Source organism: Apaloderma vittatum, unplaced genomic scaffold (assembly GCF_000703405.1).
Source record: "Apaloderma vittatum isolate BGI_N311 unplaced genomic scaffold, ASM70340v1 scaffold3596, whole genome shotgun sequence".
In the NCBI taxonomy this organism is placed as follows: domain Eukaryota; kingdom Metazoa; phylum Chordata; class Aves; order Trogoniformes; family Trogonidae; genus Apaloderma; species Apaloderma vittatum.
The window spans coordinates 3,342-23,233 of NW_009721075.1; the positions used below are offsets into that span (position 1 = coordinate 3,342).

General features: G+C 45.5%; 1 protein-coding gene across 1 annotated transcript in view; it reads left to right on the plus strand.

Moving 5' to 3' along the window:
* The first annotated feature begins 903 nt into the window (after positions 1 to 903).
* HERC3 (HECT and RLD domain containing E3 ubiquitin protein ligase 3) overlaps positions 904 to 19,892 on the plus strand; it is a 49,034-nt gene continuing 30,045 nt past the window's right edge. Inside the window, exon 1 of the mRNA XM_009871219.1 lies at positions 904 to 1,158. Coding sequence (XP_009869521.1) covers positions 933 to 1,158 — 226 coding nt within the window. The 5' untranslated portion in view covers positions 904 to 932. The remainder of the gene's footprint in view (positions 1,159 to 19,892) is intronic.

The following is a 19,892-nucleotide window of genomic DNA, read 5'->3' on the forward strand; positions in this document are numbered from 1 at the left end:
AGATTAGGAGTGACAAGGGACTGTTAGTAAAAATCTTTCGTGTGTTTCTACTGGAACGAGAACAGTTTCCCTCCCAGTTTCCCTCCCCGCAGGTTCTTATTCATTAGCATTTTGTTATTATTTTCGAGTTCAGGCAGAGTAATTCCTTGAGCCTTCTAGATTGGTGTGGGGTTTTTTATCCTTCCCATGTTACCTCACTCTCTGAAATCCCTGACTTTCACTGAGCACAGCACAAAAGATAACACCTGACTGCTGACAAGTTGCATCAACATTATATGTCTGCTGCCTGTTGGGGCCAAGCTGTCAGCGTGCTGTTCCATGTGAACTCCTGTTTCTTGGGAAATCTTTGCCGCAGTTTAGGATGTGTGTATAAACATGCATATTAGGGTTGCAAGAATGTGTTCAGTTCAGCAAAATACCACTTTATTGTTCCCAATAAATCCAGATTCGGGCCACTATACCACAAATACCTATGTTGGTCTGTTCAGGATGAGACATTTTTTAAAAAGTGGTCTGAAATATGACGCTATGACTCTAAAAAATCAGGTTTGGACCTGTTAGTTTAAAAAACATTGCAGTTTATTTGAGGAGCTTGGTTGCTTTTTGGTTTTTGAAGCAGTGTGATTTTGCTGATGTAAGCTCAGGTCTGCTGTGTTTCAGAACGCTTCTACTGCCAGGGTGTGAAGATGCTGACTCAGTACCTGAGCTGAGCTGTCTTGATTCCTCTTATCTGCGTAATGGTGGAAATCCCTTTTTACTGGCAGTCCACAAGCCTGACAATCATGCAGGAAATGCCTTTTTTGGTTGTTTCCACTCCTGCTCTGAGCAGCTTATCTCTGTAGGGTGAGTTGTTGACTACCTGCTTCATTCACTGCTCCTTCCCCTGTTTCTCTTGCCCAGGAAGGATACATGACTTGCTGAAAAGAGAAAAAATGCTATGCTGGGGTTACTCGTCTTTCGGACGGCCTGGGATAGGTAGCAATCTCCAGGTCATCGTTCCTGAGCCACAGGTGTATGGATTCATTCATGACAGAAATGTCAAGGAGGTGGCATGTGGAGGAAACCACTCTGTGTTCCTGTTAGAAGATGGGGAAGTGTATACCTGTGGCCTGAACACCAAAGGCCAACTGGGGCATGACTGCGAAGGAAGCAAGCCAGGTAAGTCTGCCTTTTATATGTGCTTTAAACTGCTGTGAGGCTGGTGGACTGGGAAGATTATGGAAGCTGCTTTGTGTTGGTTACTCCAGAGCTGGAGCAGCTCACAGGGCTGAAGATGGTGTGTGATAACACAGTAGTGGTGCTGAATAATAGTTGCTGGTTCTGGAAAGCTAAAGCTGAGTAGCATGGGTGGGGAGGCAGGCCTGCTCAGTTCTTCTGGGAAATGCCTCAAAACAGAGGCAAGTGCAGATGGTCTCAGGGCAGATTTTGTTGTTTGGCATTACATTGCTTTTTTATAAAAGTGAAGAGAGAGCCATGAGTCACAAGTGTCTTCTGCTTTAGCTTTCCAATTGCACAGTACCCTTATGTCTACACTTGTTCAGTTGCTGTGGGAATTTTGCCACTTATATCAGAGAGGTCTGCGTTGAGTGTAAGTGTGGAGGATAAACATGGGTTTGGCCAAATTTTGTTTTCCCATCTTAGGAATCTCTTAGTGACTTGTGCCTTCACCCCTTCGTGCTTTCTTAATGTAGAAGGTCATTGTAGCCTTGTGTTCCTCAGACTCAAGTTACATTTTCTTCAGAATGTTCCGATGAGCAGAACCTATGTATGTGCAGACTCACGGGGCAGCTAATGCCTCTTCTTCCCAGGGTGGAGTGGTTTAGACATGTATTATTGTTTTGAGAAACTCCAAAGCCTTTCCTGTGGACTTTATTTTGAATGTTAGCGTTCCAGTTCACCTTCTTTTAACTTCTTGGTTTTGGCATGTGATAAAGATACAGGTATTTGTTTCCGTAATACAATAAAAATCCATCTGTGCATTACTGCGGAAAGATGATGTCTTACTGCTCTAAACTGCAGACTACCCTCTGTAGGGCTTACCTTGTTAGTGTGCAATATGTACAAAATAGCTGTGTTTCCCTCTAGTGGGTGCAAATCTGACCTAACTGATTTCTTTGCTCCTTTCGTCTGTTAGTGTGTCTTTCTGTTTCTTTTTCTCAAAATGGAATGGTAGATGTTGGATGCTGAATATGCTGGGTTTAAAAGAATCATATAATTGCCAGGGTTGGAAGGCACCTTAAAGATCATCTACTTCCAACCTCCCCTGTCATGGGCAGGGACATCCCCCACTAGACCAGGTTGCCCAGAGCCCCATCCAGCCTGGCCTTAAAAACCTCCAGGGATGGGGCTTCCACCCACTCTCTGAGCAACCTGTGCCAGTGTCTCACCACCCTCATGGGGAAGAACTTCTTCCTAATGTCCAATCTGAACTGATCCATCTCTAGCTTTAATCCATTCCCCCTAGTCCTAACACTATCCAACATCCTAACAAGCCCCTCACCAGCTTTCTTGTAGGCCTCCTTGAGATACTGGAAAGCCACAATAAGGTCTCCTTGGAGCCTTCTTTTCTCCAGACTGAACAGCCCCAACTCTCTCAGTCTGTCTTCATAGGAGAGGTGCTCCAGCCCTCTGATCATCCTCATGGCCCTTCTCTGGACACACTCCAGCACGTCCAGATCTTTCTTGTGCTCCAGAACTGGACGCAGTACTCCAGGTGGGGCCTCACGAGAGTGGAGTGGAGGGGGAGGATCACCTCCCTCGACCTGCTGGCCACGCACCTCTTGATACAGCCCGGATATGGTTGGCTTGTCTTGAGCTTCTCATCCACCAGAACCCCCAAGTCTTTCTTCAAGGCTGCTCCCAAGCCAGTCACTGCCCAGCCTATATTGGTGCTTGGGATTGCCCTGACCGCAGTGGAGCAGCTTGCATTTGGTCTTGATAAACTTAATGAGATTGGCCTGGGCCCACCTCTCCAGCCTGCTGAGGTCCCTCTGGAAGGCATCCCTACCCTGCAGCGTGTCAGCTGCCCCACACAGCTTGGTGTCGTCGGCATATTTGCTGAGGGTGCACTCAATGCCACTATGCATGTTGCTGATGAAGATGTTAAACAAGACTGGTCCCAGTACTGATCCTTGAGGGACTCCACTTGTAATTGGCTTCCACCTGGACATGGACCCATTGACAGCCACTCCTTGGGTGCAGTCCTCAAGGAAGTTCTTTGTCCACTGAGTTGTCCATCCATCAAACCCATATTTTATCAGCTTGGAGACCAGGATGTCATGTGGGACAATGTCAAAGGCTGTGCTCAGGTCCAAGTAAACTACATTAGTTGCTCTTCCCTTGTCTATTGATGTTGTGACCTTCTCATCGAAGGCCACCAGATTTGTTAGGAGTTGACCTTGAATCTGGCCTTTCTTTCGTTTCCTACAAAAGTTTGCCAGACAGTTACAGAAAAGAGGTTGGGATTATCAGGAATGCTTCTGTGTACAACCATCTTCTTCAGAACTCTGTAAATTTAGGCCCTGGAATAAATAAGATGCTTAGTAAAAGGAAGCCAGGCCTAGTGAATATTCTGCCCAACCTGATGAGAATACTTTATCCTGCAAATTGCCTAACAAGCTGCCTGATTCTAGTGCACAGGTCCCAGAAATTCAGTACTGTTCCAAGTGCTGCAGTCGGAGAAACATCTTTGGGCTAGCCTGCCCTTTACCTGTGAGATAAAGCAGACATAAGCAGAGAATGAAAAATAGAGGCTTCACAGCAAGTAGAAGATTGAGAGCTGGAAACGGATCTCATGAATCCTGAATGCTGAATTGCAGACCTCTCGTGATTAGGTAATATTGCCTTTAGCTAGGCCTCTAGAAGAGGGACAGTCTGAGATTTGGAAATGGAAATAAAAAGTTCTTTGGGTTTGATCCCAAGTGATCATCTTCTAGCCCTTAAACTAAGGGACTGTCACTAAGATGTGACACTGACTCCCAGTTATCCTGCAGGGTTGTTTTTTTGGTTTTTTTTTATTCTGAAAAAGGTTCTGCAGTGCTGCTTTCTCGGGAGCCTGTGACTATCCTGGAGAATTTCTCTACTGACACAGCACTACTGGCTATCCCTGCAGTGAGGTTTCTGCTGATTGGGGCAGGTGGAAGGGCTGTGCAGTAGAGCAAGGAACAGCTTCCTTTTCTTAGCTTATGGTGAACAGTCACAGCAGTCTTTATGACAGCAGTAAACTGGGGAGAGCATCGTCCCACGCACTGCTTTGTCTGGGTCTGCTTTAGCTTGTGGCAGTGGGAACTGAATTTCTCGGTTCTCCTTTGCGAATATGAACAAGAAGAATTGAGTCCTCTTTTACCCTCACCTCTCCTGCACGGGATTAAAATGACCTTACACCTTCTGTGTAGGAAGACGTATCAAAGATAATCTTTCTCACTCTCTCTTAGTTGTGGATCTATGAATGAAGCCACATCTGGTAAGAAGTGAAGATGCACATGTAGGGCATGAGTCCTAGGCTGTTGAAGATGATGGAAGACTGTTGGGAGACCGTGCTTGAGGTGGAGAAAGGGAGAAATGCCTGGAACTTGAGAGTCTTGCAGAGTCATCAACTTCTGTCAGACACTGCAGTGAGGGTTGAGACTTCTTAAGGTTTTACTGTGGTATGGCTTGATTCTGCCTGGCCTGTGAGGGCAGCTAGAAGTGTCTGACCTCTGCCCCGCCCTGAAAGTGAGCTGCATCTCCCGCTGCTTGAGGCAGTGACAACACCCGCAGTCCGCTCCAGGCAGCCACCAGAGAGCACCCTCTGGACTTCAGAAATGCTTACTGTAGAGAGGGGCTTGGCTGTGTTTGAGAGTAACATCAAGACATGAAAATGTGGTGGGACTCTTGAATATTTTGAAGGCTAGGTGACTTCAGAGGGATGGAGTGATCTCCTTTCTGCTGCCCAGGTCTGTGTTCATAAGAGGAAATTTCCCTTTCTTTTTCGCTTTTTCTTGTGTGTATGTGTACACGAGGCTTATGCTGCCAGCATGCTAGAATCTTCAGTTACAATTTTCAGACTATATGATGATGTTGCTTAATCAGAGATGGTTGCTTCCCAGGATGATGTCTGCTTGTGAGTAAAATTCTGGGACTTTGCGATGCACTGAACATGGAGCTAACCCTGTTCTCCTTGCAAAGCCTGCAGATTTTACTAATGACTTACAGTGGGAGAAGAGTTACTTTCTTTGCGGTGAATGCTTCTAAAGACTTTTCTTCCCTTTTTTTCCCCTTGCTATGTATTCCAAATATTTTTTTCTTCTCTTGTTCTGCTGAGATTTCAGTTTCGCTTCTCATGCTCACAGAAACATCAAATGGGCACATAAATGTTTTGTCAGTTCCTAGTAGAGGAGTCCTTCAGAGGGCAACTTTTGAAATGAAATTTTTTTAATTAAAAAGATATGTTTGCTGTCACATCAGCTGAGCTTGTGGATGTAATATAGAGACAGGATAGCAGCTGGCAGAGTGATTCTTGTGCGTCTCCACAGAGAGAACAGAAATTACTGGGGAAGCGCATGCTACGGAAAGACTATGAGTCGGTAGAGGATTATTTTCTGGAAGTGCCCTTTCCTTGGATTTTACTTTGTGGTGGTAAAATTAATATTAAAAGGGTCTATGAATTTTATCCTAAGTAAAAGAACGTTCCTTTTTGACTAAAACCTAACAGCCTGTGATTGTTTCCAACTTCACCCTTCTGAGCTAGGGTGATAATGAGTGTGCCAGCCCTGTAGGTTCCACCAAAAGCCATTTCCCCACATTGTCACACTATGTAAATAGTGTTTCATTCTGTTGAATTGTGGTGGTTAACAAGCTACCTGAGGGGTCCATCCTTTTCAGGGTTTAATACTTGACTTTAATATTGAAATGATTGTTTTTCCTCTCTTCTCCTCTTTTTTTTTTTCCCCCCTCTCCCTCTGCCCCCAAAACAGTCTATAGTTTGTGTCTTTGCAGTCGCTTGAAAGGGATGCAGAGGGAGAGACACTGTCCCAGTGCTCTCTCACAATGACCATAATTAATAAAGCTTCTGTCTGACTTGTCCTAATTTTTGCTTGGGTTGTAATGCACTTGGGAGTCCCCAGAGTCTCTGACAACACCTTAGGAGAACCAGTTTGGTGATCTTAGTCGTAAAGTATTGAGACCACTATTCTGTAAAAACAGTCTGAGTTGGATTAATTTCCTGAGCATTATCAGACATACATTATGTCTCTAATGGAAAGTAAGAATTTTGTACTGCAGTAATTTTAGGAAACAAGAAATTTGTTCTCTATATCTAAATTTCCACTTCAGCCATATAATTTCACTTGGATTGATTTTCTTCAGGGCTGAATTATAGAGGAGTGTGAAATAACTAGCTGGCTGTTAGCTTTAAAAAAGTCCTTGAATCTGAGATGCTGATCTTGTTTTCTGGTCTAGAGATTTTTTTTTTGTCAGTGCAAGTCACTTGGATTTCATTTGACTACTTCTAGTGAGAAAACCTGAGTTCTGGTAATAAATGTTTTGAGAGTCACAGGAAAATGTCTGGTGCTGAATTTGCCTCGAACCTTTCCTCTGGTAATATGCATCAGACAAAACCATGGGTTTTTTTTACCAGATTTTGTGACTGCATGCAAATATGCAGGGTAGTGTTGCTTCTGTGTCAATCATGGAATCTGCCTGCTCCTACCTGTAAGGCTAGAGATAGCATCACTTGATCTACTCTCTTTCAAAAAGCAAGAAAAATCCACCAAAACAACAACAAAAAACCCCACCAAACATCTGATCTGGATCCCCTGGATTTCTCTGCACTCACTGGTCTTTCTTTTCAACCATCAATCCACTTGTCCTGAACTTCAGCACAGGGTTACAGGGACCAGAGATCTTGGTGCTTGCTGTGGCGTGCCTGTTAATCATAAACCCTGTAACAGCTGAGAATTCAGATGTGCCACCTGCTTGGAAGGACAGTCTGTATAGATCTTCCTCTTTTAGCTGCTTCCTGGTGGGTGAGAAGTCAGCCAGGAGGCCCTGGTTGCTCAGGAGGAGGAGAGGTGTTGGAGTTTGTGTTTCTTGGAAGCAGCCATGGAATAGAGCAGGTTGCAGATAAGGACATGTGGCTGCTGCATTGACTAGGTAAGGTTGAGAGCTGCTCACAGGTGGGATGACTGTGGCAGAGCAACTTGTTCCCCCTGGCTTCCGCCTCTTTGCATGAGGAGTGAAATAAGAAAAAAGAGTTGAAATACCAGTAACTCCAGGAGGTTCCATTAAGATCAGAGGCTCTGAGACAGTTTTGTCCCCCTGTTTGGGTGTGGAGCTGAGGCTCAGTATGCAGCCGTTGCAACGCTTCCCAAATGCTGTGGTCTGGGAGAGTCCTGCTCCGAGTTCATTGCACTTTCTCCACACCCGCAAAGCAGAGCCTCATGCTGTAAAAGATGTAACAGAGGCGTGGCAGCCCTGCTTGTACCCATTAGTCCTACCAAAGCCTGAGAAGATGTACCTGCAACCTGTGGGAAGGGATGGAGCCCTCTGGGATACAGAGAGGCCCTTGCAGGGTCAGGCCTTTAGTGATATTAAACTAGGAAAATAATAAAGGAAGGTTTAGGGCATGATTTGTTACAGCACCTATTGTAAATGTTGTTGGTGAAGAGAGTTGGATATGTTCATGTGCTCATCCCTTTCCCTCCTTGGATCACTCATGGGATCTGACCAAGCAATTTGAGGTTGTCGTGCCTTTGCTAGTGACTGCAGCAACATCCAGCAACGTGGGCTTGCATCATGGTGTATCCATCTCGGCTGAATGGGTGCAGTTTGGGCTTCAGAATGATTTTAGATTTCAAAATTAGCAGGGCTGGATTTAAAAGTTGCTTCATTTAGAAACAATGGGTATATGTTTGGGAAATAAAATCAAAGGCAGTACTTTCTCTTAGATACCTTAAATATGCACGTGTTGTGTTGCATTGGTTGGCTGAAGGCTCTGAATATGCCAGATATTTATAGTGGACTCTTAAAATTTGCGTGGTCTGAATCCTAAGAGCTGATTTCTACCAATACTGTCTGAGACTGCAGGATTAGAAGAGCCTAAATCAAGGATAGATAATGCTCTTTAGGAGAACCTAAGCCAGTAGAAATCTGGTTGCTTGACAGTAAAGAAATTTATAGTCCAAGCTTGAAATAACTGTGATGTGTTCTAAGATGCAACTCTGAAGCGCTGGCTCTAAAAACACATGTATTATTACAGCCACCAAAGTTCTCTCTTGATTTTACTTGGAGAGGTGAAAGCAAGAGTGAGGGCAGGGAAGCATGACACTAGTTTCTGGTTTGACCGATTTCAGGTTTGACTTGGTCAACGTTAAGCAGCCTGATACTCCTCCTTAAGCTGTGTTGGAAAGAGGAATTTATCTCAAAGATTTTCATGCAACTTCTTTTTCTTCTCAGAAATCAAATATTTTTGACATTTAATCCTGGTAGCAGAAAGCTGTTTCTGCAGCAGAGCTCACTGTCTTAACACCTGACCTGCCTTTTAAACAGCTGTCTGTCTCTAAACTCACCCAAAAGGGGTGTACAGATGCTCTTATCTCCTTTTGAGTGCCCCTCAAATCTTACAGTAGATAAAATTAATAAATAAAGTTTGTAAATGTTTAATAGGAGTGCATTAATTATCTCCCTTTGCCAGTCACCACACTTCTTTGCGGTAATGTATTTTCAAGCAGTATTTGTGAATCTGATGGGGATGTCCTTGAAAGCAAGGGCAAGGGTGTGCTATACTGAGTCTGCACTGTGCAGGTGTGGATTTTCAGGAATGGGTGGCTCTGTTCTGCTCCCATGCAAATCACTGTGGGATTGAAATAAATGGGAACAGAGTGAGGAGCACACCAAGTGCTTTTGAAAAATCACGTGGTGCTTTGTCAAAGCCTGGGGCTGCCACAAGTGAGACTGGTAAGTGCAGCTACCTAGATCATGTAGCCTTCCTTCTAGAAGAAAATACGAAATGCACTGTGAAAGCTCAGTGCAAAACTGCTCTAATAATGTGAAAACATGGCAGAATAGCATCTGTCCAGAGGCAAAAAGCGGAGCCGAAGCCCTGTGGCTTGCTTGCAGGGTGTATGGTGTACAGCAGTGATCTCTGTCTTGCAGGGCTTGGAGGTTCTTCACCTTGAGCACTCTGCTCAGACATGGTCACTTGCTGCAGAGAGACACTCCTGTGGCAGTGCTCTGCAGGACTGAGCACAGCGGATGAATAATAGCCAACTCTTATTTTGCCTCGTGGGGCAGTGACTTTGCTGCCTGGAGGAGTAACTGACTGAGCCTCGAGGACAAGCTGTAGATGTTCCTGGATCTTCAAGCTTTAAATCTGCTGTGGTTTGCCAGCATATATGCTGGAAGGAGCTATGTTAAGGCAGCTGGGAAGAGAGCGGTGCTGTGTTTGGGGGACTACTGCAGGCAAGAAATGAACAGATCTCTTTTTCTTGCAGTGCTAGGAGGTGAAAGTGCTGCTTTTTAAACAGAAGTGTCAGTTTTATGCTGGCTGTCTTTTGCGTTTATAAAGTTGGCTCAATAATTGCTGCAGGGCTGTGTGTTGGCTCCTCATGTGACTATGATGGACTGTAGTGAAGGGTTTATTTTTCCTTTTCCCTAGCCTGCTGTTCCTGCTTACTGCCATCGACCTTTGTAACAGCTCTCAAGATTGCTGTGGCTTTTCTTGGGGTTTCTCAGGGAGAAGTTAACAGCTTTGCACTGTGTAGTGCCAGCACATCAAATGCAGTATCTATGCACCCATCTCTCCAATTCCTCCTTCCACCTCTGATGCCTGCTTACGGCCATCGACCTTTGTAACAGCTCTCAAGATGTGGCTTTTCTTGGGGTTTCTCAGGGAGAAGTTAACAGCTTTGCACTGTGTAGTGCCAGCACATCAAATGCAGTATCTATGCACCCATCTCTCCAATTCCTCCTTCCGCCTCTGATGTCCATCCTCGGCATGTCACCCTAAGGTCTAGTGCATCCTACCCGTGCTGGAGTTGCTGCCATGGGCTGGTAGCATTTGCTGGGATATGTGTAGTGGACCTTGGGGGCTTCTCAGCAGTCACAGCCCAGGGGCAGCTTCTGTGCTGCCAGTGGCCAATAAGCCTGTCTGAGTGACCACCTTTACAGCTCTGCAGTAACCTGAAGAAGAAACTAGGCACTTGCTGAGTTTCCTAAACACATGGTTTTCCTGTGTGTCCTTCACAAGGCTTGATGCTTTCCTTCTTTGAAAGAGCTGCCCTTACTTGTTTACTCCCAAGATCTGAAGGTGGATTCTTCCCTCTGTCAGCTGATGCTTCTCAGATTGAAGCCTTCTTTGCCTGCCCAGCCCTTTCCAAGAGCCTTCCCTGGCTGACTGTACCCAAGGCTGCACCTTGAGTACTGTGTTCAGTTTTGGTCACCTCAGTATAAGAGAGACATCGAGGTGTTGGAGCGAGTGCAGAGGAGGGCAACAAAGCTGGTGAAGGGCCTGGAGAACAGACCTTATGAGGAGCGATTGAGGGAGCTGGGTCTGTTCAGTTTGACAAAGAGGAGGCGGAGGGGGGATCTCATCATGCTCTACAATTACTTGAAAGGACATTGTAGAGAGGTTGGTGCTGGTCTCTTCTCACAGGTAATTAGGGACAGAACCAGGGGGAATGATTGCAAGTTGCAACAGGACAAGTTTAGGCTGGACATTAGGAAGAAATTCTTCACAGAAAGAGTGGTCAGACGCTGGAATAGACTGCCTAGGGAGGTGGTTGAGTCGTCCTCCATGGATGTGTTCAAGCATTGTTTAGATGTGGTGTTGGGTGATACGGTTTAGGGGTGAACTTGTAGTGTAGGGTCAGTGGTTGGACTTGATGATCCCAAGGGTCTCTTCCAACCTGAATTGGTCTATGATTCTATGTCAGTCTGCCTGTGGCTCCTCAGGGAGCCTGTGTCCCCTAGACAAAAGGCAGCAAAGTGGGAAAGTAAAAGACTTTCTGTGCCTGTGTCTAAGGAAGGGGTTTGCTTTCTCACGGTAGGTGTCTGCTTTCACAGCTGTGAAGCTGAGTAGCTGGCAAAGTGTATGTGAAGTGACACCCTGGGGTGTCATGTTGGCCTCTTGCTTCTTGCTTTTGCACTCCTGCCTTGACATGACCATAGGCGGCTTTATAAAGTGAAGGCAGTGCTAATAACTAAATCAGCCTCTCTCAGATTTAAGCCTGTAAGTAGCCATGCTAAATAAATGAATGAGCAGTACTGTACGTGTTGTGCAGGGAAGCAGTCATCTCTAAGTGTTGCTAGGGTCTGTAGACTGCAGAACTGTTGTCTCTGTTACTTGGAGCTTCTCAGGACTGACCTGTGGACAGTGTTCCTACCCCTGTGACTAATGGAATGTCACCTGGAGTGACCTGGAACGTCACCTGCTTTGGTCTGTCCTCTGTTCTTTACTGCCTTCCCCCCTCTCTATTTCTGGTGGGATTTTTTGGGTTTGGTTGTGTGGTTTTTTTGTTCAGTGAGTCTGCCCTATGTTTAGATTTCTTTTTTAACCAGATTATCCGAGCCTTATTGGTTTCAGTGCTGCTGTTTTCAGTCTCTCTAGTCAGGCTGCTCTTGGTACAGCTCTGCTTTCTGCTGAAAGCCTAGCAGCAGTTTGTGAAGTTCATGAAAGGAAGACCTCAAAGTCTGCAAGTTGGGCTTGTAAAACCCAAGACTTCTTGATGGATGTAGTAAACTTCAGTTGTCGAAAGTTGGAGGTTACACGCTGATATAAACATTTACTTGCTCTGTGCTTCAAAGGTTTTACCCAAAGAGAAGTTTGAACAAAAAGTGGGCTGTCATACATGGGTGAAAAGAGCAGGCAGAAGGTGTGGGAAGCTGTTGTGCAGTGATGATGTGGTCTCCCCATGGGGTTTGCTCTTCGTAGCCTTGTGCCATGCGTGTGGAGCATGCTTCCCACACCCTTGCACATGGGAGTCTCATGTTGTCTGAATGCAAGACACAACAAGCATGTAATGCTTTCTTAGGGAGGGGCAAGGTGATGGCAGCACAGTTGTGGGGCCAGTGTCAGGCAGGGTGGTTCCAGCTGCCTACGTGTTGTGCGTGTCCTACCCCGGCCGTGCTAGAGGCTGTCTGCAGCCCTGCAGGTGTGTTTCTGAAACTCTCCTGCAACCCTTGCCTCCTCTCTGGGAGCCTTCCTCCAGCATTACTGCTGACAAACCACAGCCTGAAGAGGTGGTGTGAGCGAAGCCACGGGAGCAGTTTTAGCTGGCTGGGTTAGATTATATTTCCAAAAGCATCAGATAGCTTTGAAAAGCCTGTATTTTGCTTAAGTGGCTTATAGTGGCTTCGTCCCAGTCTCAGGCTCCAGATGTCCATGACAGGTGTGAGCACAAGATGCCTAGGTGGCTGGAGTTGAAAGCGTACAGAAGGAAATCAGAGGCTCATTCTTGGCGACTGTAAAGGAGAGAGGAAGCAGGAACGGAAAAGGCCCTGACAAACAGCATAATTTCCCCCTCCCCAGTTGCCAGTGGCAGAATCATACTTCTGCTGGGGATAATGTTTCCTGGAAAAGCTGATGCGTGTACTCATGTACTAATGCTGGTGAAAACATTGAATAGGTAAGATGTTGTGCAGTTATGCTGACAAAATAAGAAACTGTCATAAAGGGAATGAGAAATCTTAGGTGTGTTTCTCTATTAGTGCACTTTGGATTGCAGGCATTTCAGTTGCTTCACTTTTTTTTTCTTTTCCTCCTTCCAGTTTCATTAAAACACTCAGATATGTTTTAATGCTTGGCTGACTTAATTCGGACTGAAATCATGAAGTTCATCACAGGCTAGAAAGACAACCAGGGTGTACACAATACAGAAGCATCTCGAGGATGTGGGGAATCAGCAGGCAGCTGAAAATACTTAATGTATAAAAATCTCGTCAGAGCTTGGTGATCCACTGTTGTTTACATGCCTTTTGTACAATGATTTAGTGAAATGCTGGTGACTAAGCTCGAGCCGTAGCTTTTTTCTCATTTTCTTGTATTGCCTATTGAAGGCAATACCAAATTTTTCATGGTGGCTTTGGCTGTTGGATCAGGCTTCCACAAGTGCTAATGCTGTTAGTGTCACCTTGTTAGATGGTTTAATGTGTTGGTGTAATTTGTCTCCAAAAGGAGAGAACTCGGCTCCTTTCCTCAAAGAATGAAAGCTTTTCAGTACGGAACTGAAAGATCATATTGGTGAAGTTTTGTTTGCTATTAATGTTTGATTAAATATTCAGCTGCCTTGTTCAAGAAAATGTTTTTATCTTGCAATTCTGATTTTTTAGATCTTGATTGCACAGTGCTCGGGCATCTTCAGTGTGGATGTGAACTATATTAACAAGCATAGCAATGCAAAGAAATTGGCTCATCTGTCCTCAAACTTAGCAGCTGCTAGCTCTTACCCCAGAGGAATTTCTGGCCAACAGCAGTTTCTCCCTTCCCTATGTTTCTACCATCATCTGTTTCTTATCCAAGCAATCCAGTAAGACACCTATCTTGGGAGAGTCTGTGAGTGCTTTCCTAGCAGACAGCAGCAACCAAGATGAGCAAATGCAGAGTTGCTTATAGTCAAGCTGGGGAGGTAGTGAGGAGTTTTGGCCGGGTGTCCAAGCACACTGAAATCGTTTGTAGCTCTTCCAAGCCACAGCTTCTCACCAGTGAAGAAATCCAGATTTTGTCACTGAAGGTGTAACCTTGGGGCTGATAGTTTTTCTGTGTCGTTTTCAGACAGCAGAAGCCATCTGGTGCCTTTCGTGTACACCCTGGTACACATATGGCTGAATGATTCTGTCAATGTCCTTTAGCAAAACCCTGTCTTGTGAGCTGGGAGCTATATATAGAAAGATTGTATAGCCAACTCTCTAATAAACTTACTATGAGTAGGAGAGCTAATTAATCGTTCATTGACTGTGCATTCTAATCAGTGCAGTATAACCAAGTGCTTTGTACTTCCAGCAGTTGCAGACACTGAAGATGTTGTATAGCTTTCCAGTGCTATGGGGACAAAATATAAGCCCTCTTTTATAAATGGTGGAGCTATGGACTGAAGGTGGGTTTTTTGTCCTTGTCCCAGCTTTACTGCCATTTCCAAACCTTCAAGCTAAATGTGCTGAGTGTCAAAATGCAGTTGTAGAATCATACAGCACTTGTCCTCAACTTTTGCTGGAGTGTATCTGTGAACCACAGGTAAGTAAGAAAACACAAGAGCAGTCCTGGGAACCGGGCTTGTCACCATTTAGAGAAGGGCTGTCCTGAAGATGTTTTGCCTGGACCTCATTCTTTGGCACAATGTGTATTTTATGATAAGATCCAACAAGGCATCTACATTTTACTCACATCCAGGACTACACTATAGCAGTTGTTCTATCACCTGCTGAAAATTCCTAAAAAATGGATGTCTTGTGCAGTTCACTTGATCTTGCCTCTTTTGATGGCAAAACCGTTTTTCAGAAGAATTTGAATTACTTTCTTCCCTTTGTAAAAAAATTTTTCCACTGTATTGCCACAGAAGATGTCGTCAATATATTACGAATGTTTAGGAGCTCCACTCTTCCCTAGTGCAGACTGAATCAATGTGTGGCAAACAGTGAGACTGTTTAATTTCCTCAGTGTCTACCACTGCTACACCAAATGTGCACTGGTGCCCCCTTGGATCCTTGAAATACCGTCTCCTGAGATAATCTACACAAAGAATGCATGATGTGTCTGGGCCAGTCACAGTAGGATACTTTTGCCACTTGTGGCCAGTCAGGCTCACTTTGGCTTCCTCTGCGGGCAACTTCTGGGATCCCCCTGTCACTCCAGAGATACAAATGGATTCTGTCCCTTTAATGGTGTGACGACACGAGGGTGCATCATGCGCTGTGTCCACTAGAGCCTCATATTCATGTGACCAAGCCATTGAAGCCACACAGTCCAATAAACTTAGTTGTCCCCACCTGGCTGGAGGCAGAGACCTTCTAATTTTGAGCAGATTGCCCACTGTCAATGCATGGCTCCAGTTGGCTCCTGTGGATGAGACTTCCATTGCTGTTGTGTCTCATAAATAAGAGTTGTAAGCCCACCTATACTGTCGGGGGCTGCCTGCTAGATACTGGAGCAGCACTTTTTCTGGAGTAGTTCTGCAGATTCGTCACATGTGCTTTCCACAGCGGAGATGCTAGTCTGTGAGAAGGATGGAGATTGTCTGCATGTTGCTGCATTTGAGCAGCAGTGGTGCCTCATCTTTCTGCTTGAATAATGCTGATGTGTTGGCATATGACAGTGGTGTGCTGTTACCCGCTTGTGCCACGGGAACTCTGAGTTAATCTGGGTCCAGTGGAGTCTGTGGGTTGTCCAGATCAGCAAAAATCAGCTCCTGCACAGCTATTGCCCTCTCTCAGTAGCTGTCCACTTGCCCAGGTGATACATGATATTGTCCCTACGGGGATACCTGTTCCTCAGGCTCCACAGGAGTTGCTTTCAGAGAGTGAGGGGATGTGCCTCTGTCATGGTGTGAGCCTACCCTGCTGGGAACAAGAGCTATGCAGCTGCTTGCTCACCCCCATCTCCCCTCCCTTTGGGAATGGGGAAGGAGAAAACTCAACAAAAAGGCTCAAGGATTGAGATTAGAATCATAGAATGGCCTAGACTGGAAGGGACCTTAGAGATCATTTTTAATCCAGCCTCCCTGTCACCAGGGATGCCACCTGTCAACTAGATCAGGCAACACATGGGGACCGAACAAGAGGACAGGAAGGATTCATTCACCGCTTATGGTCATGGGCAAAAAAAAAGAGTAAACTTGGTGAGAAAAACATAAATTTTAATTCACCACCACCAGTTTAACCAAATCAGCTAAATCAGAGAAACAGAGTTTGTCTGCATATTGTTGCATTTGAGCAGCAATATGCAGCAATATACACCTCCCCTTCCTTCTTTCTGGCTACCTTTTTCCCTGCATTGGTGCAGAGGGTGGGTGGCGTGGTCTGGCCATTACTCAGTGCCCATGGCAATCCTTCCTCCTTGTCCTTGCAGTCTTCCCCTGATGCCATGTGGTGTCCATCCCATGGGAAACAGTCCTCCTTCTCCATGTGAATCCTTCCCACCTGTGGGCTGCAGTGTCCTCTGTTCCAGTGTGGGTTTTTGTTGGGGTCATGGTTTGCTTTGGACATGTTCTCTACTCCTGTGTGGACTCTCTCTTCCCTGGCATGGGATCCTCCATGTGCTGCTGCATCCTGGATGTTTCACTGCTGTTTATCTCTGTTTGCAGGACCTTAACGTGCCATCTCGCCACAGGTCCCTGGGGAACCCTCCACTCCAGTGCTCTTCTCTGCCCTTTTCCTCACTGACCATGTATTTGGCTCTCCTCTCACCTCCCCTTCCCCAAACAAACAACTCCTCAGCACAAAAAACTGGACGAAGAGATAAAAAGCCAAAGAGCCTGGCCCAGCAGGTTTCACCTCTTAAATATATTGATCGCAGAGGTGCTGAATGGCCTTGCCTTGGCAGGAAGTGGGTCTGACTTTTACCTGTACTGGGAGAGGCTCTGGAAGTTTTGCAAGGAGCCTTTGCTCACAGCCCTCCCTCTGCTACCAAAAAAACCCACCAGACAAAAGCCCAAGACAGCATCTTCTGTGAGACCTCTGTCAACATCTGCTTCTCTTGCTATCAGTCCCAAGTGCTTGGCTTCTCTACCCTCTAAGTTCAAACCATTAACTCCATTATTCAAGCACAGGAGCACCCAAGCAGCAAGATGCTTGCCTTCACAATGGCTGTAATCTTTGCATATATCTTGCACGTCACTTAGGGATAGAGATTGAGGGGTGACCTTTGATTCTCCTCCCTGCAGTATCCCTGGTAGACCTACGTGACCTATTCTTCTTGAACACTTCTTCTCTGTAAGGACGACGGATATGGGCCCTGTTTGGGTCCCTACATCACCTGCATCACCCACATCACCCATGGCCAGGGACTGAGATTGCTGCTGCAACTGGCACTGCGGCTGCATGGTACCCATCTCTGTACTAGTGCTTTACTCTGAACTGAAAGGCATTCAGAAGACCTGACAACATAGCAAGGTGGTAGAAGCATCTCCATGTGTATCCTGAATTCTCTTTGCTCGCTGCCATTCCACAGAAGTCAGAAATTGGTGTAATTACACAAGAAAGTACAATACCACAACCTAATGCCAAAGAACGTACCAGAGCAGCACCTCTGACCCCATGCCCCGAAGTGATAAACTGCACAAACTGAATAACAAAGAGCAGTAAAGCTGCCCACAGCTCCAAAAGCAACTCTGAAAACAAATAGCAGAGAATTCTGCCTGATTCTCCTGGGTGGGCTATTTAAGTCAGCACTCAAATAGACAGTTTATTTGGCATCCAACGTTTATGTTTAGCCTGTATGCAGAGCTAAACAATAGCAGTTGTTCTGTCACCAGATGGCCCCTCCCTAGCTGAGAAGAGGGATCGGAAAAAAAAGGGAGACCTGTGAGATGAAATGAGAATAGATTTAATGAAACAACACAGCCAATATTAATACTAATGCCAGTATAAAGTATGTGAAGTTATACTCAGCCCAGTGCACGTATGGCAGTCACAATAAACAGGAAAACAACCCTGGGGAGCAAAATGATTAGTGAACCCCTCTAGAGATGCTGACCCTGGAATGGGGAGGAGGAAGAAAAGAGAGAACTACTGTCATCAACAGATCTCCCTCTTTTATGATGAGCATGATGTTTATGGTCTGGGATGTACCTGTGAGCCAGTTTGGATAAGCTGTCCTGGCATTTACCCCTCCCAGTTTAAGCTCCTGTCTGACTCAAAACTGCTAACAGCCTGCACACCATGGCCGGCTTGTGATTCCATCCCAGTGAAACCAAGACAGAAGATTAAGACCAAAAGAAAGTCAAACCTTTATATGTCTGTTTATGTTGAGATCCATGAGTTAAAATGGACAGAAGAGGGAAATGAGAAGTGGAATTTGACCATATGCGAAGAACTTTTAAATGACCTCTGAGCACTGGTGCTGTTTTGAGAGAGCAGGTCGTTTCAGAAAGAAAAGATTGTGTCAGTGTGTACTTCTTGGAACCTGTGGGTTTTTAATTTGTTTTTCTGGAAGTTTTGTGGCATATTGAAACACTATATTGCGTAACTCCTTCAACTCTTCCCTGTTGCTTTCAGGGTTTTGTCCTGCTTAGCTTTGTGTATAATTGTGCCTATTAAACTCCAACTGACTGATTTTATTCATCAGTTACTGTAGACACAGTACTAAGAATGAACTTCACCCTTTGCATCTTTCATGTGAGTACAGTGATCCATCTTTTCTAAGGAATGAATAATAGTGTTGTGATGCTCTGGAAATTAAAACAAGCATGTACCATCCACTAAAAGACCTTGTATTTTGGTAGGAGGAAGTGATGGGAGGGCAACAAAGAAGTAATTGTTAGATGTTTTGATAATACTACCCGTGTTAGCAGGGAGATAGTACACTGGGTGGCTTAGCAAGCCTGACAGTGAACTGAGACCCTTGTTGGGCTACCTGGGCAGTCTGTGCCTCCAAGGGAAGGCTGACTTTTCTCCATCTCTGGAAAGAGATATATGTAAGTGTATAAAACTTTTTAATGCTTGTGTTTCTTCATGATTTTGCAGGCAAGCTGCAACAGACAGGGGATTAAGAATGTACTACAGAGAAATGGGCTGTATGTATGTATTTCTAAAGGCAAAGATCCTCACCTTCAAGACATGCATGTTTTTCCTGTCTGTGGTCATCCAGCAAGTCCAGGTGAATCTATGCTCTGTTTCTTGGGTGAGCAGTGCAGTCACTGAAGGCTTTCAGTGGCACAGAGCAGCCTTTCAAAACAAGTCAGTGCTCATTGGTCCCCTGGGGTGACACATAGAACAAGGTCAGGTTTGCTTTGCCAACCTAAACCTAAGGTTGAGTCCGTGGAGACTGAAGCAAGCACTCCGTATTTCTAAACCTGCTGGATGTTCTCCCTGTGTCCCAGTGTGTGAAACTCTTGCAATGTAGCCTTTGCCACAGCCTCATGATAGCCCAGGGCACTTTTTCTCTGACTTTGTCGAAGTCCTGCTTCCTCCACCTCCTAGTGCTCATCTTTGGTCACTGGAATCTCCTGTCACCTCCTTGAGTTGCTCTGATGGCTCAGGGGCAGATCGCAGTAGTCCTTCCACAGTAAATGAGATGAGTACTTAATGTGGCAAATACTGCTTTCACAGGGAAGAAATTTTGCAGGTAGCAAAACACAGCCTCCGTTATGGGTGCCCTAGCCCCCCGTGTTGTCTCTGTTTGTCTTTTTGTCAGACTCTTCTTGTTCCCTGGAGTGTTGGGCAGTGGGCAGGCACCAGTACTGGAAGAAGGGCTGGCTGGTGAGTCTGTGATCGGTTTTAAGATCTCAGATGTGCCATTTAATGACCAACCTCAGTGCATCCCACTTAGCAACCATATAGCCAAACAGTGGGTTCCTGAATCAAAGGGATGTCCTGTGGAGATGAGGATGACTTCCATCTCTCTCTGTTCATGGTGAGATCATCTCCAGCAGCAGCATGTCTTCAGGTCCTAATACAGAAACCCAGCTGGCTGAACTTAGGTCATGTGTTGGGCACATTACAGTGGGTATTTTTTTCTGTCTTGCTGGCTGATTGAGAGGAAGAGACCATAGCCACATATGCTATTAAAATACCTTGTTGTTCATGCCTGACTGTGACCAGCCCCATCAGTTGCTGGTGTTTCAGAGTTACAGGCTGACAAGCAGTGCTGCCAAGCAGATGCTTATGGGCTCAAGCATGCAAACTGAATCTGTAAACTGAGTTACCCTCAAAACTTGTTTATGTCTTTGTGTAGAGTTGGCGGTGGGACTGGGTGAAATTAGTCC